The sequence below is a fragment of the Amblyomma mixtum genome, chromosome 7 (genome assembly GCF_055824585.1).
Source record: "Amblyomma mixtum isolate Tamu chromosome 7, ASM5582458v1, whole genome shotgun sequence".
Classification (NCBI taxonomy): domain Eukaryota; kingdom Metazoa; phylum Arthropoda; class Arachnida; order Ixodida; family Ixodidae; genus Amblyomma; species Amblyomma mixtum.
In genome coordinates this window covers 111,214,766-111,239,263 of record NC_143018.1, presented here as the reverse complement: position 1 = coordinate 111,239,263, position 24,498 = coordinate 111,214,766, and the positions used below count along the sequence as shown (strand labels likewise).

General features: G+C 48.9%; 1 protein-coding gene and 1 pseudogene across 1 annotated transcript in view; both read left to right on the top strand.

Moving 5' to 3' along the window:
• LOC149337218 (cathepsin L2-like) overlaps positions 1-7,652 on the top strand; it is a 37,880-nt gene extending 30,228 nt beyond the window's left edge. The window contains exons 5-7 of the mRNA XM_089554353.1: positions 657-825; positions 5,406-5,511; positions 7,553-7,652. Of these exons, the coding sequence (XP_089410479.1) occupies positions 657-825; positions 5,406-5,511; positions 7,553-7,652 (375 nt within the window). The remainder of the gene's footprint in view (positions 1-656; positions 826-5,405; positions 5,512-7,552) is intronic.
• A 1,631-nt stretch (positions 7,653-9,283) lies between these two features.
• Positions 9,284-20,163, top strand: LOC149337217 (uncharacterized; annotated as a pseudogene).
• Positions 20,164-24,498: the final 4,335 nt, after the last annotated feature.

Below are 24,498 nucleotides of genomic sequence, written 5' to 3'. Positions count from 1 at the left end.
TGGATAGAGCTAAAATGTCACAATCAAAATTGGCGCCTAAAGTCCACGTTGAAATAGGTGCGCGCGTATATTTCAGCTCTCGTCAATTCTCGAAGTGGGCGTTAAGGCCGTTGCACCTAGCCAAAAGTTTGGAGCGTACTATATTTAAATATATGTAAAGTCTCCCCTGTCACAATAAACGCTTCAAATAGCTGTGAATTTGATATCTAGCTCACTAGTCGAAACGCAGCAAAAAACAGTTTGCCTGTTCTAACTTCACGCGCACACAGTTACTACGAAAGTCAGTGTCGGCTGCACCCAAGTTCAGGTTGGAGGATCCCGCGGCTCGAAAAAACTGCGAAGAGTGGACACAACTGTGCATCACTGCATGAGGAGGTGTTAAGTTGTTTGATAGAGAATGAATAATTGTAACGCAATGGTAAGTAGTCTAAGTCCGCGAAAAAGTTTCCAGCCATACACAGATAGGCCAGGGCCGAGTACCTTCCCAAGTGCAAGTTGCACACCACGGCAAACCAGCATGTCAGGTGACAACAGGTGGATTCATTTCTCGGAATATCACTGTTTATCAGCAAAATCTAATCCCAGTAGGGAAAAATCAGTGCTGTGCAGGCGAAAGAACAGGAGAAGAAAAATTAACTCACTTTTTCTGTGCCCAGAAGCAACCATGCAGGTTCAAGAGGTCCAACGTGGGCGCCAATGTAACTGGCATCGCCGTGGTGTTGCCGGGGAACTCCGAGGAGGCGCTCAAGGCTGCTGTTGCGACTGTTGGGCCCATCGCTGTAGCCACGAATTCCAACTTCACGAGACTACAGCATTACGATGACGGTAGGCACCCAGGAAGAATCGCTTTAAAATCAATGTCTGTTTTCGTAGTGTATACGAGAACGTTGCTTTTCTTTACAAATCACTTTAATCGGAAGAAGTGTATTTGAAGAGCTGCGCAACTTAAGTCCCATCGCTTGCAAGAAAAATTGCGAGGTTAAAATCATGTTAGTAAAACCTCCGCTGACTGCTTAGCCGTGAGTTGACTGCGCTGGTTTGTAACTTAGGAGAATTGCGCCGTATCAATGAAAACAGCTATTTCCTCGTATGACGGAAACATAAAGTTCATAAAAAAAAGATTCGGCCTACACTCGTTAGTGCGAATGATTCCTGAAAACTTCCGCCTATGTAAGAGCTGGAATACGCTGACAGTACCGTTGTACGAAAAAAAAAGTAACCAACTTTTGCTTTGCGCGGTAGGAGACAAATTTATTTATTGAAAATACCGACGCTAAGACTTTGCTTCCATAGTAAAAGAGCGCCATCATGTTCCCACCCCTCTACGCTGTGCACGTCCAGGTTCCTGGTCCCGTCCCTCTTACGGGTCATTATACGCTGCTCTGCTATGCAACCTGTGTATGTACCGTGCACGAAGGAAGAAATGTAGAGGACACACAAGCGCCACCTGAAGGGTATGACGCGATAAGGTTAATGAGTTAATGACCATTTGTCCGGAATTGGTCACTCTCAGCATTACATTCATATGTTCCTGGGAGTCCACATACCACTCCTGGCGCAGTGGTGCAGAGGTTAAGGGATGCGCCGCAGCCCTGCGATGGCAGGTGCTGCGACCTGTGGGTCTTGTGCGACCCAAGTTGCTCTTCCCGAGCAATCTCTCGCGATCAATCATTCATTTAAGTGCCACCTGCCAGGGTGGTTAGTTTGCTCACACATCGGTGGGTAGGTTGTGAAGACCCCATAAGGTCACGCGCGACCTAGGTAGCGAAACTGCCTGGGCCACCCTTTTTATTGCTCACAGCGCCGACGGCGACAACTCCGACGCCGGAATTTCTGCGTAACCGGAGTGTTAACGCTGCCGCGTTAAAACCTGTTAGTGCCGGTATGAATGGTGTGTGTGGTAGAGGGCTGCACCGGAATGCGGACCATCCATTGTTCAGCGAAAGCAGCCGTTTTTCCCGCAAGCTGAAAACTTGGCTCATAGGCAGGTTGAAGTCGGTTCACGTAGCCGGCTCCTGGCAGTGCTGCCCTTGGCGATCCACCTGGTCACTCTGCTTCCGACCCGAAGCTTGTTCAGATGATCATCTCATCGTTGAGCTCATCGGAACGTCAGACCTTGATGGACCCTTTGTCCCAGCATGCCTCCGTCTTTGACTTCACAAAGTTCGATGGTTCGCAACGGTTTACTCCGTCTTGCGCCAGTCTTAGAACCGACACTGGATCTTTCCTACCCAATTCGTCAAAAGCCGTAGCGCACGTCACCGTACAAACGCAAGATCATCACCGAGCAAGAGCATGACAAGCTGAAGCAGGGCGTTTCTTGTGGGAAATTTGAGCGAACACGTAAACCCCGTCTTAAGTGTATGACCGGATAGCGTGACGAGTTAATTGCATATATGCAGAAACTCATTCTCTACTTCACATTCATAGATCCCTGGGAGTACTTGGAATACGAGTTTTATTGCTGACTTTATGGAGAACTATGGCTGCTGTGCATCTGCTATAGATATCTTCCAGTATTTTTACATAAGGCTCTTCTATACCTTGATTCCGCAATGTGTTCATGATTGTTGAAGTTTCGACCTGAAGTTTCGAGGCGCTCTCTTGAACAACTGACCTAATCGCGCAGGCAAGCGGATGGAAAGTTATAGCAAACTTACGAACAACTCGAAATGCGAATAGTATTGGGCCGGATTTTAGGTGAACCCCCCGTGTGGAGTAGATTTGTAGGCGCATGGTTGCACTTGGGTGGATGATAACGAGCAATTACTCCTTTAATACAAACGTAAAACGGAGTACGCGCCTGTGGGAAGAACGTGCTTCTTTTTCGGTTCGCTAGTAAAGATAACATCAAGAGTATGAAAAAAATCATGGCCACTGTGAACTGAGTCTGCCACCTGTGTTCTCGCTGTTTACATGCGCGTACACTTGCAGAGCGAAGTGCGCTGCAATTTTTATCCGGTGGTGCACTGCATATTAATATGTTCTTTACTGTTCTTCACACTACCTTCGCAGTGTAAATGCGGACAGCCCATTTGCCAATACGCAGAGCTGTGGTCCATTAGAGTGACAGATAAATGCTGAAGGAACGGAAACCTAAACGGAAATCGCGGAGAATCATTTGAGGAGCTAAAAATAGAAATTTTCGCTCAGTTATGTGGGAGATGCTGTAGAAGAACAGGGCCCATTCAAGATGAACGAGAAAGCAACATTTCGTCATCAAGCAGATTCAGTATGGCTTATGGCGATGGTGGTGATTTTTAGTACGGGACGTGCAACGACTTTGTGAAAGCTCAGAAATCCCGCTGGCTGCCGGCACGTACACAAACAAAACTCGCATGATTACAGGAAAAGCACCCCTGCTTCAGTATATTTTATAAAGCAAAGCTTTAGAAGCGTCTTGCCTCTGCTTCTGCAGACGGAAAGAAGGAGGAAACACGCCTCTCCTCTATTTGAAGCAAGCCGGACGAACGTCCCACGTCATGCATGCCTCACCTACTTTTTTTATAGCGCCAGCCTCCATCGATTAAGGAAAATCATTTGAGTCATTTGAAACCTCAGCAGTCATGGTGGCCCTGCGAAATCAAGGAATCGAAGAGCCGTATGCAAAAGATCTGGAAGATATCGTTAGAAGCTGCTCAGCCACTACAGTTCTGCATAAAAAGCGCAATAAAATTTCAATAAAGAAGGATGCCAGGCACATAGGCACGGCCTCTCAGAGCTGTTCACCGCTTCTTTACAGAAGGCACACGGAGAACTGGACTGGGTACATTAAGAGGCTAAGAGTTAATGAAGAATTCTTCATTAGCCTGCGATTGGCGGATTAAATTCCCTTGCTCAGTCCATCAGCGGATAAACTGAAAAGCACGAACAGTGACGTAAACTGGCAAAGCCGAATGGTGGACCTAAAGATAACATGCAGAAGACTAAAGTGATGTTCAACAGCCTTAGAATGGAAAGAAAACACCACTTTACGATTGGTAGCAAGGCGATGGAAGTGGTAAGGCATTAAGCCTAATTTGCGTGGGTAGATACCGCACATCCAGGCCGCGATAGAAATCACTCTAGGAGTAAGAATAGGGGCGGAGCACATTTGGCAGGTTCTCTCCGATCGTAATTGGCAGCTTTCTAATATCTCTAAAGTGAGCGGTGTATAACAGATGTATCTTAACAGTACTCCCCTTACGGGCAGAAACGTTGAGATATACAAACAGGGTTAAACTTAAGTCGAGAACAGTCGAACGAGCTATGGAAAGGAAAATGATAGGTGTAACGATAAGAGACATGAACAGGGCACAGTGGGTCGGGGAACAAACGTTAGGTAACGGCATCCTAGTCCAAATCAAGAGGAAGAATTCGGTTTGTGCAGGACACACAATGCGAAGGCAGGGTAAGCGATGGTCGTTAAGGGTAACAGACTAGATTCCAAGTGAATGCAAACGTATCAGGGTAAGGCAGGAAGTTAAGTCGGCCGATAAGATTAAAAGCAAATTCCGCGATTATAGGTGACCACAGCTGGCACAGGACATGGCTAATTGGAAAGATAACAGTGGTGCTTTTGTTCGGCAGTGGGCGTCACGAGGCTGATGATGATGGTGCTAGATGTAAGCTGGTCTGCTTTGACAGTGTTCAGCGTCAGTCACATTTATTGTCACGCCATGGGGTAGAGGCATACGTTTCCTAACGCCCGTGGCTGGGGCATGCGCCTTCGCGCAGTGGCTCTCTGTACCATGCACAAAAATGGACAGTCAAACCTTCACCTTCGCCAGTTCCCCGTACTCGCCTCTTCAAAAGCGATATAGTAAGCGAAAAATTTGGGTACCGGCCCTTCAGGCGTTAACCGGAGGAGCTAACGTCCCAATGTGCTACGTGTACGCGGTGTCGATGAAAGCGATGCCTGCATCAGCAAGTGCGTGCCATGAATCGGAGTCGCCGAACGCAAGACAGGCTAACCACGACAACTGCATTCTGGCGCCTCAGCCTCAGTCTAACACCAACCTGTTTGACTTGGCATGTTTGCTTCAAAGAGGGTGAGAATTTCAGAGGTAGACGAAGGCACTCACTGCCTCATTCACCGCTAGAATCACACAGCAGCTGAGTTAGGCGACAAAGACGCCGTGAGATCCTGGAAATTTTTATTTTTGCCACGTGCTTCTTTCGCAGAATATACGGAAAGAAAGCAAGGGAAATAAATTCCAAGTTTGCACACCTTGACACATGGGTCTCTAAAACATAGCTGTAACCACCACGCATTCTACTTAAATGCTGTGCGAATATTGACAACAATATGTCACAGACACTGTAATAAGTTCACTATAGCATATATATCTTTAAAAGGGCGGAATAAAAGTAAAACAAAAGAGCATTACATGAGGACAGGATGTAATAGCCTCTACATTGCGCAGGTGTCGTCGATCAACGAGACTGCTCCAGCATTAATCTAAATCATGCCGTACTTCTGGTCGGCTACGGAGTCAAGAACGGGAAAAAGTACTGGCTCATAAAAAACAGGTAGTGTGCCCGCTAACGATGCGAAAGCATTGCCACCCATTTGGAGAGAAAGGTATGCCCTGTGATGTCCAAAATAAGAGTGCCCTATGCTTGCTCTGCAGTGAGCGGTTGGTATATGGTCAGATGCTGTACCCGCGGCTGCCAGTAACACAAAACAAAACATCACAACTAACCCATAGACAGTACAAAATTCCTGTGGGCAAAGTCACATGCGGCACTTTGCTTCATTTTCATCGAGTTCCACTCTTCGTTTCCGCTACGTCTAATAAGTTATTCTGTTCATTTTATCCTGTTCATTCATGTCTATTTCGAGCACCCGTACAGTTTAACGTAAAGCATCAACTCTCCCGGCTTTAATCCTTACTGTCGTTAAGGTATTACTGAACTATCTAGGCACTTTTTAAAAATAATCTTGAAAAGCGAAAATATTCAGGCAATAGAGCGCTTTTCAAAGTAACTTACGGCACTATCCTTACTATACTGTCACTGCTTCATATCTTATTAACGTTCACTAAAGTGAGGAAGTGTAAAAAGCGGCTGGCACAAGTGTCCATAATACTTTTCTTGTCTTGAAGATCTGACAGAGATTTCAGGGGGCAGTAGATACAAAATAACACAATCGAAAATCTATTACATCGCGGAAGGATGTTCCTATTTACTCTGTGTCTATCTAAATTTCGCGTTACTTACTGTTATCTCAAATGGATGCCATTTGGATGAGAATATTTCAGTATGCACAGAACGTATACGTACATGGCCTCAACTACAAAAGAAAAACGTCTGACTTAAGTAGGAGATAAACTCTGTAACAATGATCGACGCCATTTTGGTGTGAATGCATTACATGACTCATCGGCGAAGAAACCCGAAGCCGGCGTTAACCAGCTGGACTGGTCACTAAATTACTAAATAACGTCACCGCGGTAACGAAGAAAAATTAAATTACTTGAGTAACAAAGGTGAGCGAAGTATATGCGTAGCCTTGCAACTTTATTCTGATGAGTTAGTCTGTTAATAGAAATGAATAGAAAAAGTTTTAAACAATAAAAATAAAAAAAAAGAAATAATAAAAAGGCAAAGCAGTTCTTCCGCATTCAAAGCACTTAGTGGCCTGCGTAGTTTTTCAACACAGCTTTATTTTTGAATAGGTTCAATGTGCAGTGTTAGAGAGAGAGAGAAAGGAATTTTAATTAGAGGAAAAGGTGGAGAGGTCGGCCGGTGGTAACATGGTCCTGGCCTGCTACTCCACAGAGGGCGTTGAGCACTGATGCAACTTATGGAATGGGGTAGGACAGGAGCTTCTGAACCCCATTCGCTTGGTCGAGTAGCAAAATGGTTTCGCAGCAGGCACATTCGTTCTTCCATTGTAAGCAGAGTACAACCAACGAAGTGGCTCTTTGAAAATGACTTTAATGTTATCCTTCACTCATTGTTTATGAATCCACCGTGCGGCCTTTTCTGTGCCAGCTTATAGATGATGCGCGTTCTAATGATATGATCCTTAATGTTGTGCCAATGTGCCGACTGGAAACAGCACATCCAGAGCCCACATAATTGTTCTGTTTGTTCTTAGGAAAGACCGACCGTTTATAAGGCCTTTTATAGTTCTTTGCAGGAAAGAAGAGATTATTTTGTTTTGGACATTGCTTTACGTTTTCGACTGAGTATGAACTACTCCATCAAACTATTCTGCGAAAAGCGCAGCTGACTGAAAGCACTGGCCACTTCGCACCCGTCCAATTAGCGCGCACCGAGACTCGTTCTAATGAGTGCAACAAGGATATTGTTATGCGTGGGTCTGTTTTATACAAATGGTAGCACGCTAAGAGCTTAATTTTGAAAGGAAACTGGAATACACACAAAGAACTAATCAATGGCTCTGCTGACCAGATATTTGGGTAGTGACGGCTGAATTCAAGTAAAGCGCTTGTTTTCTTAAGACACGCCAGTTTAGACAACAATCGTTCGTTCCAATCGTTCGTCTTTTGATGCGTCGAAATATTTCTTGCGGTGCCTAACTATGCATATTTGTGACTTGCAGCTGGGGACCCAACTGGGGAAACAACGGCTACGTGAAGATCGCCCGCGACCAGAATAACCTCTGCGGCGTTGCGTCGTTTGCAGTCTACCCACTTGTTTAGTGGCCATCCATCGAGGGGAAACAGCGATTAAAGGACACAAAGAAATGCCTTGAGAAAGTTTGGGTCGTTGTTTACGTGATGCTGGTCTCACTGAACGCTTATGGACGCCGCTGGCTACCGCTTCAAATTAGCAGCTAATATCTTGTATGATGAAAGATATCTATTAATTCAAATAAATCGCAAGCTATTTTTGCATGGAAACATGGTGTAAGGGGACATGCGCGAATTTATGAAAAATAAGGCATGCACAAAGGATAAAGAAAGGCTTTACGCTATTGTTAGCTAGAATTACTGAGCATAATGCATTAAATTTAAAGAAAAAGTTATACAACGTTTAAGATAAAGCTAGATGGAAACGGAACATAACTGGGCGTTGAAGTAAACAAGCGCACAATTGCGTGCAATCTTTTCCACAGGCCCTTCACTCAGGCTTCCCTCATAGCCTGAGTAGCTTTGGGACGTTAAGCTCTCATAATCCATTAACCAATTAGGAATTCCAGCAACCCTATCGGACGTACTATATTGAAGCACGCTTTACTATCATGTTTGCTCCTTCGTTTCACGAAGCAGCTTGGCAAGCTGATGTGGCACGATTAAGGCATCCATCAAGTACTTTTAAGAGCGTTAGCTCTTACTCATCATGTTTTGAGATTTCATGGGGTCTGCTACCACCCTGACATCACAGCGCCATCTTCGGCAGCAACTACTGATCACGTTTCGAGATTTCGTGGGGTCTGCTACCACCCTGAGATCGCAGCGCCATCTGTGGCAGCAACTAGAAAACAGCACATCTCGCACTGAGACTTGTAGCGTCATCTGCAATAGCACAACAACCTCCCGCGTGCCAGTGATGACGTCCCAGTGGGGAACTGCGTTGGACTTGGTTTTCTCTGACTTCTTTCGAAGGGAGGCGGAATTCGTTGTGGACCAAATACGCTCCGTACCTAACTACTTCACTGATCACAGGGCAGTGCTTGTGCTAATTAAGAGGAGCCAAGAAGAATCCGAATCCTTGGATGAAGACGAAAGTGTTATGGAAGAAAGTTGTTCGTCTAACCAATCAAGTACAGAATTTGATGACGGTGCCAGTGAAGACGGCAAAGAGTGATTTGTGAGATATTTTACTTATTTATTTATATATCTATAAGAGATACTATCAGTCGGGGCTGAAATATGCAGAAATGAAATATTTGTGACTGTGTTTATAATATGGGGAAAAATTCAAGGGGGCACTTTGACTGTCTAAAATGCGTAGAGGCCAAAGCGTTTCCCCACCACTTTGACTGCCTCTGTGGCACTGGTGACGTCACCCCTGGATGACCTCACACATAATTAATGGCTAATCACTAATTAATGACCAATTACTAATGAATGACTAATTACAAAATGATGGCGCTTAAGCTTCGTATTTAGGAGTGGAACGCGCCAGCGTGTTGCAACGCTGCCAGGGAGTCTACAGAACGCCATCTCCATTCGGCGCGAAGGATAGGACAGCAATTCACATCTCTCTGTCAGGAGGTCCTATTAGAAAGGTGGAGGAGCTCCGTATTCTAGGCCTTTTCATTCACCACAGACTCAGACCGGACTCCACCATTGTGAAATTCAAGAGAGTAGGTGAACAGGCAGGGCGCATGATCCGCTGCGTTTCCAACAAGCGGGGCGGTCTGCCGGGAAGGGACGCGCTTCGGCTCGTCTATGCCTTCGTGACTACCCACATCCTCTACGCCGTGCCATATATACGCACTACTAAGCAAGACGAGGCGAGATTAGACGCCATCATCCGCAAGGCAACTAAGCGAGCCCTGGATCTCCCGGTGGCTACCTCTAATGCCAAACTCAGGGCATTGGGGGAGCTAAACTCATACCCGGGGCTACGGGTGGCCCACTTCGTGAACCAATACAGGCGGCTCATGCAGACGGCCCCTGGGCGCCGCCTGCTAAACCGCTTACACATCCAACACAGCTGCATTCCAGAGGAGGCGGAGCGTATCCCATTACTGTGGCGCCATATGCTCTGGGTCTCCCAGCTCCCCCGTAACATGGACACCGACTTGCACGAAAACCGATAAGCGCGGGCTCGGGCTCTTGAGAGACAACATGGCTCCCTACCCGGTGTATATTATGTAGACGTAGCAGGGCCATCGCCCATGGGATTTTACACGGCCGCTGTCGTTCACCAGGAAGTGCACGTTGATGGACTCTCTTTTCGAGCCCCGAATTCAATGCGAGCCGAGGAAGTAGCGATGGCGCTTGCTGCCGCCCACGCCAATTCGAGCATCATCATTACGGACTCCCGAAAAGCATGTGATGATTACTTGGCCGGGGAGATCTCCCCCTTAGCTGCTTGCATTCTAAGACGGACTGCCACTGATCCAACACCGAAAAGAATCATTTGGGCTCCTGGCCATCAGGACTTACGAGGTAATGAGGCCGCTGACGCGGCTGCTCGAGCGCTTATTCACCGGGCTCCTCATCCCAGCTCTTCTGGCCCGGAGACTAACCAGCCGCTGCTGCGATTCAGGGAAATACTAACGCATTATAGCGACAACCACCGCCTTTTCCCGGCCCCTGCAAAGAGGCTGAGTAAGAAAGAGGAGCGAACTTTAAGGCGCCTGCAGACAGCTACTCTACTCTGTCCTGCAATCTTAAAGCATTACGATCCTAACAGGGATGGGCGATGCCCGCACTGTGAGACCTGTGATTTCTTCCACATGGTGTGGGCATGTACTCAATATCCCCACCTCCCCCCTTCCCCTACCCCTTCCAGAGAGCATGGGAGACTGCCCTCCTCAACTGCTCCTCGCCTGAGTCCCAAAGGGCTCTGGTGAAACGGGCGAGAGACGGCGCATTGTCATGCGGTGTCCCGGACTAGGGACGCCGACCATGTAGCGGGGCCACTCTGTGGCTCCCAAACTCTATTTCAGGAATTAAAAGTTTTCACCACCACCACCCTTTGAACGCTATGCTTTTTGAGAAAAGGAATTGGCGCAGTAATTCTACCTCACCTCGGTGGACACACGAAGAGCACCGTAGAGGCAGGCCGGAAATCGGGGTGAAAGGAGAAAATGATAATTGTATTTGAGGAAAACAAATGACGCAGTAACTGTCACATATCTTGGTGGAGTGACTTAGCCCCTCAGCCACTCAGGACAAGAATTGCAAAGCATGATCAATCAGTTAGACAGGCTGAGCAGAACGGTGGGGCTAAGCATTAACATGCAGAAAACCAAAGTATGTTCAACAGCCTAGAAAGGGAACAGCAGTTCGCAATTGGTAGCGAGGTGCTGGAAGTAGTAAGAGAATATGTCTACTTAAGGCAGGTAGTGACCGCAGATCCGGATCATGAAAGGGAAATAACTAGAAGATTAAGAATGGGGTGGAGCGCATATGGCAGGCTCTCTCAGATCTTGAATGGTAGCTTACCAATATCCCTGAAGAGAAAAGTATACAACAGCTCTATCCTACAGGTACTCACCTATGGGGCAGAAACGTGCAGGCTAACAAAGAGGGTTCAGCTTAAGTTAAGAACAACGCAGCGGTCTATGAAAAGGAAAATGATAAGTGTAACGTTAAGAGATCGGAAGAGGGCGGAGTGGGTGAGGGAACAAACGCGGGTTAATGACATCTTAGTTGAAATCAAGAGGAAGAAATGGGCTTGGGCAGGGTATGTAATGCGAAGGCAATATAACCGCTGGTCCTTAAGGGTAATAGAGTGGATTCCAAGACAAAGCAAACGTAGCAGGGAACGGCAGAAATTTAGGTGAGCGGATGAGATTAAGAAGTTTTCGGGGATACAGTGGCCGCAACTGACAAAGGACAGGGTTAATTGCAGAGACATGGGAGAGGCCTTTGCCCTGCAGTGGGCGTAGTCAGGCTGATGATGATGGTCTTGGTGGACACCAGTCGTAGATGACGTAACCTTTTGGCGGCTGCGCTCATCGATGAGTCACCCCCAGGTGCCGAATGGAACGCCGGACAGACTGGAGAATGAGCCATTAAAGATTTTTCCTTAATAAAAGTACATATCGTGTTCCCATTGGTTTATTGGTTGGTTTATTGACATTTAACGTCGCAAAGCAACTCAGGCTATGAGGGACGCCGTAGTAGAGGGCTCCGTAAATTTCGACCACCTGGGGTTGTTTAACGTGCATTGACATCGCACAGTACACGGGCCTCTAGAATTTCGCCTTCATCGAAATTCGGCCGCCACGGCCCGATTTCGACTTCCTGTAATCTCATTGTATCGTCAATTCCTCAGTAAGGCTCTCAGCTATCGACTAAATTAACTTTGCACCATTATCATCTACAAGAAGTCATCACGAGCTTAAATTGATACCGTATTTTTCGCATGCTAATTTGTTCAAATTCAGTTTTTTTCCCCGTTCAATAGAAGTCTGGAAGGAAGGAAGGGCAAACTGTATTTTCACTATTGGTTTTTCCTGCGGTTCGGGGGAATCTTCAGAGACGTCTTGGTTCTACCCCCAGGAGCCTTCTCTGTAGAACTCGTCCGCCTCCAATCAGTGGTCGGTTGCCTCAGACGTGGTCTCCAAAATACAAAACCCGAGTGCGGAGCAGTCGGAGACTCTGCTGTACAGCGACCGCTGTGAAGACCAACAAGGTCTGGTACAGCGAGCTCAACGGGCGGCAGTGGCAATAGAAGCCTGGAATTCTCTACCTGTGTCCATTCGTTCTTGTCCATTTCAAAATTTTGTAACTGCCGTTGAAGACGCATAATAGCTGTGTATTGTTACCCTGTCGTTAACACTTCCTTTCTTGTTTGATATTTCGTTTGTGATTTTAACTTTTTTTGTACTGCTCACTTTGTACATTTTGCTGCATTTTGTTACCTTGCATTTTGTATTTTTCCCACTCCTGCCATAGCTCATATAATTGCGCTGCAGTATGTATAAATAAATAATAAATTCTAGTAAGCCACGCAGCCAATGCTCGTTACTTCAACGTCTTCGAGATGGTGGCAGCCTTTTTTTTAAGTTGCCTTCCTTTGCTTTTATTCCTCCTCCTCCATCCACCCAACAACCTGACTTGTTCTCAAGTCAAAATACGGTTTGGTTTATGGGGGCCTAACGTCCAAAAGCGACTCAGGCTATGAAGAAAGCCATAGCGAAGAGCTCCGGAAATTCCGACCCCCTGGGCTTGTTTAACGTGCGCTGTGATCGCACAGTACACGCGCCTCTAGAATTTCGCCTCCACCGAAATTCGACCGCCACTGCCGACCACGACCGCCACACCCGCGCCTTTCTGGCATCGAATGATAATACATTAGATCAAAAGTTCTGCGCCATTTCCTTTCCTCAAAAACCAAAGTTCAATTTCATAATTAGTTAACAGGAAATGAGGGAAACTTCTTACTTCTTTTTTTCACTCCCTCCTTTATGCCTTACTTTACGCTGCGGTTCAGGTGTGCACCGTTATGTGAGGCAGATACTGCCCCATTTCCTTTCCCCAAAAGCCAAAAAACTTGAGAGGCACTCTTACTGCCTCACACATCTGTGTACATCTTAACTGCACTGTAAGAGAAGGGACAACGCAGGAATGAAGTATGAAAGAGGTATCGTATTAGAGCGAAAAAAATGGTTTTGAGGGAAACAAATTACAAAAACATTACACCGAGAGAGAGAGAGAGAAAAATTTTATTTCAACAGGAATTCGGGGCACGCCCCAGGGTCCCCGTACCACCCCACTGCACTCAAGTGTTTATGTTCCTAAGGTCCATAACACTGGCAGCACGGCCAGTGGCGGTGGTCTGCATGGCCGGGTCCTCCGAGCGCAGCAGAGTCTCCCAGTCCACCCGGGTCTTGAGGTTCTCTAGGTCCCGCGGGGGAGGGTCCGCCGGGCAGAGGGAAAGGGTGTGGAGGGAAGAGGAGAAGGGTTCTGGGCATAGGGCGCATGCCGGAGTGGGAAAGGAGGCATGATCGTGTGCTAGGTTAAGGGGTGAGGGGAGAGTGTGTGTATATAGTCTGCGCCAGAGTGTTGCGTGTTTGTTATCTAGGAAGGCGTGGGGCGGGGGGCTCTGTATGCCTGGGTCAGCTCATTGAATGAGTGCATGCGCTCCTTCGTGAATCCCCGATCCGAGGTCACCTGAGCCGGGTTTAAAGAACCTTATGCTAAAAGAATGGCGGCCTCATTTCCGGGATTCCCGGAGTGCGCAGGCACCCATATAAGCTCCACATGGCGGGGCGTGGGTGCATCGGGCGAGTCCAGTATGTCAAAAGCAGGGACATGAACTCGGCCTCGAGCAAAATTTAGAATCGCAGTTTTCGAGTCACTTAAAACATACCAGGCTTCCGTGCGAGTGATAGCAAGTGTAATGGCGGCTTCCTCTGCAGCCTCTGGGGACTTGCCTGGAGGGAGAGGTAGTGTGAGGAGGGCGGATAAAGAGGAGTCCACCACAGCTGCTGTCGCTTCATCACCCGTGGAGGCAGCGTCTACCCATACGGCGTCCGGCTCGGAGTCGTACGCTCTATGGAAGGAAGGGAAAACTTTATTTACACTCATGGTTTTTCCTGCGGTTTGGGGGCATCTTCAGAGACGTCTTGGTTCTACCCCCAGCAGCCTTCTCTATCGAAGTCGTCCGCCTCTAATCAGTGGTCGGTTGCCCTCAGTCCAGGGCTCCGCTGGCCACTGCCGCCCGTTGAGCTCGCTGTACCAGACCTTGTCGGTCTTCACAGCGGTCGCATGGAGCGCCTTTGCACGGGCTCTGCGGCGCCGTCACTGCCGCCGTCTCTATGTCGCCGTCACTGCCGTGGGTAGTCCACAGGCTTATATCATTGGCATAAAGAGTGTGCTTCAGGTGGGGAATAGTGGCCAATTTTCGGGCGAGGGGTTTGAGGGTAATGTTAAACAGAAAGGGGGAAAGGACGGATCCTTGAGGGGTGCCGATACTCTGAAGCGTGTAGGAGGGGGAAGACAGAGGGCTTGAATGTACGCATACATGCGCACACCCACATTCAATGGGGATAGAGCAGTCATGACCGCCTGATGTTCAATGCGATCAAAGCTTTGGAGAGATACAAAGCTAGGACTGCCTTGGCGTGACCTGGATGAAGCGGGTCGAAAATGTCGTGTGTGAGTTGCAGCATGGCGTCCTGTGCGGATAGATGGGGGCGAAATCCCACCATGCTATGCGGGTAGAGATTGTTGTCCGCCATGTGACTTTTGAGTCTCGCTAACACAACATGCTCGAGGAGCTTCCCGAGGCATGAGGTTAGCGAAATCGGGCGAAGGTTTTGAAGTGTAAGTGGTTTGTTGGGTTTAGGTATGAATATTACCTTCGCGTGGAGCCAGGACTGAGGGAGGTTGCCCTCCCTCCAGCACTGGTTGAAGTATTTCGTAATGTGGGTGATCGATTGGTGATCCAGATTACGGAGCATTGAGTTTGTGACCTGGTCTGCACCAGGTGCGGAGTTGACGTGGAGAATCAGGAGGGCCGCTCTGACTTCCGTCTCCGTGATGTCGGTGTCGAGTGTGGGATTTGCTTGGCCTGTGTAGTGGGGTAGAGGTATGCGGCCGGCTGGAGATGTGTACATGGTTTGAAGTGTGTCTAGCAGGGTGTCGGGATCGTCAATGTGTTCATGTCTGAGGCGTGTCACGTGGTGCTGTGTTGCTGATTTGGTGCGTGTGGGGTCAATGAGGTGTCAGAGGAGCTGCCATGCGCGTTTGCTGGACAGGTTTCCGGCGATGCCGTCGCGTATCTGTCTCCAGTTGGATCGGCAGAGCCCTTCAGAGTGCTGCTGGATTTGTGTCTGCAGCGCGGCCAGCCGCTTTTTAAGCGTTCTGTTGTGTTCGTTGCCTTTCCAGCGTTCCAGGATGCTGTGATAAGACTCCCAGAGGTGGGCTAGGCGTGTGTCAAGGGGAGGTATTTCGGTTGTGGTTTCAATGTGTCGCATGTTGTGGTGAACGTCATGCTTGAGTGACTGCACCCATGCGTCGGTGTCTGCGATGGAAGTGTCTGGGAGGGCGGTGCGTACAGCGCGAAAGGCATCCCAGTTAATGAGTTTGTGTGTTGTATTTGCTTGACGGGGTGGTTTGTACGGGACAGTGATTTGTATAATATAATGATCGCTGCCCAGTGTATGTTGTGTTCTGTTCTAGGTAACGCCGCGGATACAGCGGCTGACCATCAGGTCCGCATTGGTGTCCATGCTGACACTGGTGCCGATCCGCGTAGGCGTCTGAAACGTTTTGTGCACAGTGAGTTGGGGCTTCTGCAGGAGCAGCCAGAGCCTGCGACCTCGATGTGTCGTGGTTGTGTATCCCCAGTCAGTATGCTGACTGTTGCAGTCCCCAACGATGAGTAGGGGATGTTTCCCTGCTAGATGGTGTAGCTTTCGCAGAAGTGATTCTAGTGGGGCCATCGGAATGGACGGGGGTGGTATACGTTTGCTATAAATATAGAAGGAAGTGAATGTGTGTGATCTATAAGTTCTGTGATCACGCAGGGCGTCTCAGACGTGATGTAATGAGTTTTGTAGGTTAGGCTGCGGTGGATGATTGTGGACGCCCTGGGTGTGTTAGTGGTATCCGAGTCTGTAGATGTGTAGCAGGGGAGGGTTGCCCGATGTGCAGACTCCTGGAGAAGTAGTATGCGGGGCGTGGGTGTGATGGTGGGAAGGAGAAGTTGCAGAGGCGCGTGCTTTGCCCGGAAGCCGCTGCACCAAGTTAAAATGGGGAGATAATTAGTGTTCCCCCCCGCATATTGGATGATGGGGGGATTAAGGAGGGTAGTAAGACGGGTGTCAATTGGTATGTGTGGCTCACGAAAGGTGATTTGTGCTTGCGGAGGTAGAATGGGGGGAGTGGAGGGAGTTTGAAGTTGGGTGAAGCGATGGGTAAGATTATGTTCCAAGAGCTCCATCATCTTGGTAAGCATAGAGTCCATGCGCTGCTCAAGTTTTTCGGTGAGGGTGGCGGCAAGGTGATTGAATCTGGCCTCGAGGCGGCCGTCTAGCTCTTTTAGTTTGTGGTCAAATTTGGCTTCGAGTGCTGCTAACTTAGCGTCTATTTCTGGGGGCACGGGAGGGGGTATGGCGTCTGTGGTGCGTTGTTTCTTTGCAGGAGGGGTTCTCGAAGTGTCTGTCGATGATGAGGTCGAGTTAATGACAGCGGTTGCGGGTTGAGGGGGATGGACGGGAAGGGGGTGATTAGGAGGGAGGAAAGGCAGCTTACCTTGTCACGCAAGGCCTTTAGTCCCTGGTCTCTCGGATCTGCCTGGGAGGACTGGGGTGGTGGGGGATGACGGGTAGCCTTGCCAGAAACGCGGTCTGCCCAGGTGAGACGCCAGGCGTTCTTGCTGCCATTCCCTGCGCTATCTGTTGGGAGGAGGAGGGAGTGGTTTTAGTGGACGCCGCCTGATGGCGCTACGTGAGCGCCAGGAGAAGAGGAAAAGTAGTGGAAACCTACTTTGCTACTCGCTTAACTGCGACTTCTGAAATTTCCATGCTCATAATTACTAATATACACCACAGTACATGTCTCTAAAGCACCCTTCTAAGACAACACTGTATTCACTAGACGCGCCTTTGTTCATTCCAAACCATCGAGCTGACCTCGCGGAGCGGTTAGCGTACTCGTCTCGCCCTCCGGAGGTCCTGGTTCGATTCCGCAACTCCTCCAATATCGATCTCGGTTAGCCGTGTTGGCAGATGTGTCCGCGTTTCGGTTACGTGCCTTATATGGGCATATGATATCGGAAGGAATGATATCGGAACGAGATTTAATGCATTCATTGATAATTGCATGATAATTAACCTTTCTAGTCACATCAGATAAATAAATAAAAAATTCAAGGGGCACTTTGGCTCTTTAAAGTGCTGCAAGTCGACAGCGTTTCCTGGCGCACTGTTTCGTTTTTAAGCTTGAAATGCTTTTAGCTCCCGTTGTTGTTGTTGTTGAAAACTTGTATTGTCCAACACATAAGGACCACACCGTCTGGGCCGCTCTGTCGCACCCCCCTTTACGGGGAAGGGGCCTTAGGAGCGGCCCAGCCGCACGGGATGGTCGCATTCGATGCTGGTCTGGTTGGTTTCGCCGGCGGCCTCTTCTGCCAGTTGGACGGCGGTGAGCTGGAGCTCAGGGTCCGAGGTCCGCAACAAGGTTTCCCAAGCTTCCCTACTGCTAAAGCTTTGCGCCCTGCCTGGGGAGTAAGTGCACTCCCAAATTATATTGTCGAGGGTTCCTCTCGCCCCATACTTTTTGCATTTATCGTCCTCGCAGTCCGATCTAATATGTTTATTTAGTACTGGGTTTGGGTATACTCCATTCTGCAGGCGTCTCTACGCAGTCACCTGACTCCTTTTTAACGCCGTGTTGATGGGGGAAAACACCTCCGTTATTGCCTGTAGTGTTCCGTAATCTCTTGATACGAGATTAATCGCCCTTCTCTACCATGCTCGGCCTGAGCCGACCCATACTGTACAGCTCGGAGGTAGAGATCTCGAGCTGCACTGTGGGCCGCGGCGTTACAGCTGACAGAATCGTGCGCCGGGGTCCAGATGGTGTTGATCGTCCTATCAATCGCTCCTTGTGTAAAACTTTTGGTTGTCAGTGGGCTTGCCCTTCCTCTACTGAAGTTTTGGATTGCAGTTTTACTGTCGCTATTAATGTATCTAGCTTTGGTGCCAGTGCAAGCAATCGCTATCGCGGCTTCCTCCGCTATCTCAGTTTCTTTCCCTAGTATGTTGGCCGCCGTAATGAAGGTGCCCCCCCCCCCGCGCCCCATCTACCGCCGCTATGGTGACGTATCGACTGTGTCTGTCCCCTGCCGCATCTACGTAGGCGACTTCATTTCGGGGTTTGCCATTTGTTTCTACCGCTTCCGCCCTTTTCTGTCGCCTTTCGTTATTAATCTCAGGATGCATGTTGCTGTGTAGGGGAGGGATTCGTAGGTGCGCCCTGATTTCCCTGTCAGAGTCAACCCTTTTTTCTTTGCCCCCTGTCTGTGGCCATTCCAATATTACTGAGCGTAGCTCTTCCCACTTGCGTCGTGCTGTCTTTGAAGTTGCGAAATTTTAACCGCTTCCGTGATTTCTGCAATCGTATTGTGCAGTCCTAGGGCCAGTAGCTTCTCCGTCGATGTACATGTTGGGAGCCCTAGAGACTTTTTTACGCATTTCCTGAGGAGCCCGTTTATTTTGCTCCTTTCAACTGCCTTTAGGTTCAGATATGGCACGGCGTAGCCCACTCCACTAATGATGAAGCCCTGTACCAATCTCAGCATGTTTTTTTTCCTTGAGGCCGCCTCCCTTACGTGAGACCCTCCTGATGAGGTTTAATGTCTGGGTCACGTGGTTTTCTAACATGTTAATTGTGATCGTGTTTCTTCCGTGTGTCTGTAAGTGGAGGCCCAATATTCGTATTGTGTCTACTTCTGGTATCTCCGTTCCATCAACGTACACCTGTGGGTCAGAGGGAGGTTTCTTCCTGAGTGCCTTGTCATTATACACGAAAATTTCTGATTTTCAGGCGAATATTTAAGTCCTTTGTCCTCCGCGTACTTGCAGGTCACGTCTGCTGCGGCCTGCAGCGTTTGATTGATCTCTTCGTCGCTCATTCTGTTGATCCAGAGGTTGATGTCGTCCGCGTACAGGCTGTAACTTAAGTTGTAGTTCCCAATTTTTCGCAATTCCTTCGGAAGGCCTGTCATGGCCATGTTGAAAAGGGTGGGTGACAGTACCGATCCCTGAAGTATCCCCCTGTTACCTAGCCTGATCACTGCGGATTGTATATCGTGGCAAGTTATAACCGCCGTGCAGTCCGTTAAGAAATTTCTGATATAACGATAGGTTTTTAGCCCTATTCCTGCCTCCTGGAGCCCCTCCAGGATGGCTTCGTGCTTGACATTGTCGAAGGCCTTTTTTAGGTCCAGTCCCATAATGACTTTCGCATCTTTGGTTCTGGAATTATTTATGTCTTGCTGCAGCCGCAGCATGACGTCTTGTGTGCTCAGATGGGGCCTGAAGCCATACATCTCGTCTGGCCATTTCTGTTTTTCCTCCATATAATTTGAAATTCTGGTCGGAATGATGTCTTTCATTAACTTTCCTACACATGACGCGAGTGATATAGGCCGGAGGTTTTCCAGCTGCGGTTGCTTCCCGGGTTTTGGGATCAGAATCACGGTAGCCTCTTGCCACAGCGGCGGGATCTCAGCATTCTCAGCATTCCTACATGCAGCCGGTAAGAGCCGCTATCGAGTTGTCATCTAAGTTGCCCTGGCCCTAGAGCCGACTTGGTTTTGAGTTTCGCTATTTCTGCCCTTACTTCAGCTGTGGTGATGGGGGTGTCTAACTTCTCATTTGGAATTCCCTGGTAGTCGGGTAGCTGTCTAATTTCCGTGTCGTCTATGTATGTCTCGACGAGTTTTTTCATGAATATGTCGTCGTCCTGCTCTTCGCATGCGTATCTAACCTTAGCCATTTTGACTCGTGCTTGTGTTTTGGACGTTTCAGGGTCTACTAAATGTCTTAGGATGTTCCACCCGGACCCCGGATGATCAGGCACCCAACCCTGCGCAAGAGGCCCCATCGGTCTTCTCTACATATTGCCACGTTGTAGTGACGGCAGTCCAGCGGTCACGAAAACACCAACAAGACTTGGAAACGAAGCTCTTTATTTGGGCTGACTTGCGCCCGCAAAAGAACTGAATCACTCGGCGGCGGCGTAAGCAACAAACGTGCTCGTCAGTCGTCGAACTACGAATGTCCGCCGCTCGCGGCATCGCTCAATTTAAAGCCGGCAAGGAAACTTCCAGATAGCAGGACAAGAGCATCTACAGTAATCTTCGAAAAACCTAGATGCAGCCTTTCATGGCTGCGATCAATCGAAATTAGACTGGTCGCTTCTCGCGTCACGAACAAAAATGATAACAGCCCTTTCCTGCAGCCTTGAGCGTGAACGAAGAGACACTACAATGATACGTGACAATATTATCAAATCACAACATTCTACAAACACAGCCGCGTGACGCTACCACCACCCCACAGTACCTTGCCGCCCTCATCCAGTGCCACATGGCGACAATTACAGAGAGGCTGCTTTATTCCCCCCCCCCCCGTCTCTCATGCTTTCACCCCACCTTTCCTCCTGCTTGTACCACCTGTGGCGTGTCCAGATTCACACTTTTCCACTACCTGTGGGAATGTCCTTCCCCAGAGGCAGTACCCCCCATCCCCAATCCAATTCATTCTTCTTGGGAGGCTGCTTTACGGACCGCTCAGCCCGCCGGCCAGAAGTGGCTGGTGGATCGAGCTTTACGTGAAGCCCAAGCCCGTGGACTCCTGGACCAGTAGGGGACCACCCTGGAAGATTTTGTTTTTTGTGTACTAAAGTTGTTTCCATCCATCCATCCACGTCTGGGGGAGGTTCATATTCCTCTCCATATCGCTACATTTGTTAGTCCAATTTAGTTCCCGTAGTTTAAAGGCGTAATCTTCTATTTCTCTGTTATGACGGGCCAGCCTTCTTCTGAGATTTTGGTTGATTCTACCTTTCCTTTTAAGTCGCCGTTCCAAGCCCTCTTTGGCCTCCCTCATGTGTAAGAGTCGGGCATCCGCTATTTCCGGAGCTTTTTCTCCTTCTAGCGTCTTAGTTGTTTTCCTGGTGTCTTTCTTTACCGCTTCGCACCAGTCCTATATATTTCCTGTCTTTGTTACGGCTCTGTTCCCCCTAGTCTCTCTAAATCGCTCCCAGTCTGTGAATTTCGTCTGGAAACACTTTTTGCCTTTGACTTTGCTCCTGATTTCAACCGTGGTATCCACTATTGAGTGGTCGCGCCCCAGGTTGAGTTCCGTATTTATCCATTGCGTCGTTTCTACATTTTTATACAGGGTCAGGTTCGGTGAGGTATCGGCGGTAATGCTGTTCCCCGCCAGCGTGGGGTGTAACGAGTCAGTCAGCAATGCTATCCCCAGGTTATGCGCGTCCCCCACAACTGTCTCCCCTTTGCGTCTTCCTTAGTGTACACCCCCCCCCCCCCCCCCGCCGGGTGATGGGCGTTGAAGTCCTCCATTATAATTAGGGGCTGGTTCCCCGCTATTTTAAGTGCCTTCTTCATTATCGCCCTCAAGCGGATCTTCCGTTGTCTCGGTGGGCTTTAAATATTGAGTAGGAAAGTGTTTGATTCGTCTTTTTTTCCTGTTAGAATTTCTACAAAGACATTTTCTATGACATTGTCTTCTAATTCGTGTTCGATGGTTGCTACCTTTCTCTGCACCAGTGCGGTAACTCTCGATTTGTCATCTTCCCCACTGTGGAAGGCGCGATACCCCTGTAATTTGGCCGGGCCGTCGGTCTCCTGCAACGCTATAGCAAGAGGGGCTGATTCACGGAGAGACAGCGTGCTCTTCAATACCGGTCGCTTGCGCCGATTCCCGCGAGAGTTCGACTGCCAAATTGGGATTTTATTGGGCGGTCTGTCCACTATTCAACTTTGTTATGTTCTCCTCAAGTAGAGTCACTCTCGCATTTAGGTTGGCGGTTTTCCCCTTTAATTGCTGGAGCGCCTCCGTAATAAGGTGACAGTGATTTTGCATCTGTATCTGCATTTGTTGAATCTGATTGGCTAAGACGTCAAGTTTACTGTCTTTTCCTTAGCAAAATTCTTAAGACTTCTCTCCAGTTTCGCATTTAATTTCTCTAGCTTTTCATCCACTGACAGGTCTGAGATGTTTCCTTCCCTAACTTTGCGTTTAGATGGGGGTGGAGAGGTATCCTCGAACATCATACTATTCTCCGCTCCCTTGTTTTCGGCTTGAGCGGTAAGAGGTTCGCCTTCGATTTTGTTGGGCACCCCTATTTTAGATCGGCCTGCTTTTATTTGAGATTGAGTCGCCACTGTATTGCGCTCTGTTTATAAATTTTGTATTTCCTCCTTTAAACAAAGGATCGTTTCATTCATGCTCTCAATAATGCGTGTTAATTTTTCTATTTCCTCGTATTTTTTGTCCTTCTTAATATTTCCGCCCTGGGTAACCCTGCTTGCGAAGCTCACGCCTTTGCTCTCACCATTGTTGGTTGCTGATTCGCCTCGGGCTCGACTGGGGGTACTGGCTCTCGAGCCCGACAGTCCCCTGGATTGGCTCCTCCCCGTGGATTGGTTCCTCCCCCTGGAACAGCTTCGTCCCCTGGAGGCTGTCCGCTTGCCCTCTCCTAGTCTAGGGAAGGAGCTCGTCCTCGGCTTGTAACCTTCCTTTTCCACGTCTTGTCTGGTTCTTGAGCGGCTCTGATGTTCTCGGTTTTTTTTTTTTTTGCGGTTCGGTTGGTTGCTCCCCTCGCTTCCGCTTCTTGCTTCATCTTCTTTCCCCAGAGTCTCTTTTTGATTTCCTATGGTGTACGATGGATCAGTTTGCATTTGCTGTTCCCCAGCATGTGATCTTTCCCGCAGAGTTGGCACTTCAGCTTGCAGGTGTGGTTCTTTGGTGTATTTTCCTGTCCGCAACCACGGCATTTGATGTTTGCCGGGTTTGGACATACGTCGATACTATGGCTAGTCTTCCGCAGGCCTTGCATACTTCGTATTTCTTCTTATAGAGATAGCATCTGTGCGGGGCTCCCTCAAGTATAACTGTCCTCGGTACTCTCTCCTCTTTGAAGAGTATTAATATAGTCGTGGAATCTTTCCCAAGTGTTCTTAACCCGATAACCTCCGGGTTTACCTAGTGCCTTAGCATCTTCATGATGCCCTCTTGGGTGAAAATTCCATCCACCCCGTGCACCACTCCCTTGCCGTCGGGGCTCCAACCACGTATCGCCCGGGTTATGCTTAGCTCGCTTCGCCCCAAAAATCCTTGATTATTCGAGAAATCGGACTCGCATGGTGGAGAACTTGGTATCCTCGTATTCCGGGCGAGTTCCGACAACCGATTCTTCACTCGTTTTCAGTCCATGGGCAGGATTTCTACCGGAATGAGGTTAGAAGTGTAGGAAACCGTAGGTAAAGATGATGGCGAATCTTAATGAGAATTGACAACAGAGTTGAAAAAAATAAAGGAAGAAAAGCTGAGCTTGGTGGCAATTGCCACAACCCCGTTTCAAAGGGGGCGCTCCCATCCATCCATCCATCCATCCATCCATCCATCCATCCATCCATCCATCCATCCATCCATCCATCCATCCATCCATCCATCCGTCCATCCGTCCATCCGTCCGTCCGTCCGTCCGTCCGTCCGTCCGTCCGTCCGTCCGTCCGTCCGTCCGTCCGTCCGTCCGTCCATCCGTCCATCCGTCCATCCGTCCATCCATCCATCCATCCATCCATCCATCCATCCATCCATCCATCCATCCATCCATCCATCCATCCATCCATCCATCCATCCATCCATCCATCCATCCATCCACCCACCCATCCACCCATCCACCCATCCACCCATCCACCCATCCTCGCCCGTGGGGGCTCCCACCACGTATCGCCCGGGTTAGGCTTAGCTCGCTTCGCCCCCAAAATCCTTGATTATTCGAGAAATTGAACTCACTTGGTGGAGAACTTGGTATCCTCGTATTCCCGGCGAGTTCCGACATCCGATTCTTCACTCGTTTTCAGTCCATGGGCAGGATTTCTCGCGATAACATCAAAGCATGGAGCTGTGCGAAGACACGTCTGACCATGCTCGCACTGCAGCACCTCCCCTAGCTCCCGTTGTCGGCAGTGTGGTGACGTCACGCCGAGACCGAGAGCCAACATCCGGGCACAGGATTTCACTCATCCGGGCACTGAAACGAGAGCATCCGGGCATCGTACGAGATTTAACGAGACTATGATGAAAAAACAGCGCAAGGAACGGGACGAAAACACGAAGGAAGAAGACACAGACACGGGCGCTGACTAACAACT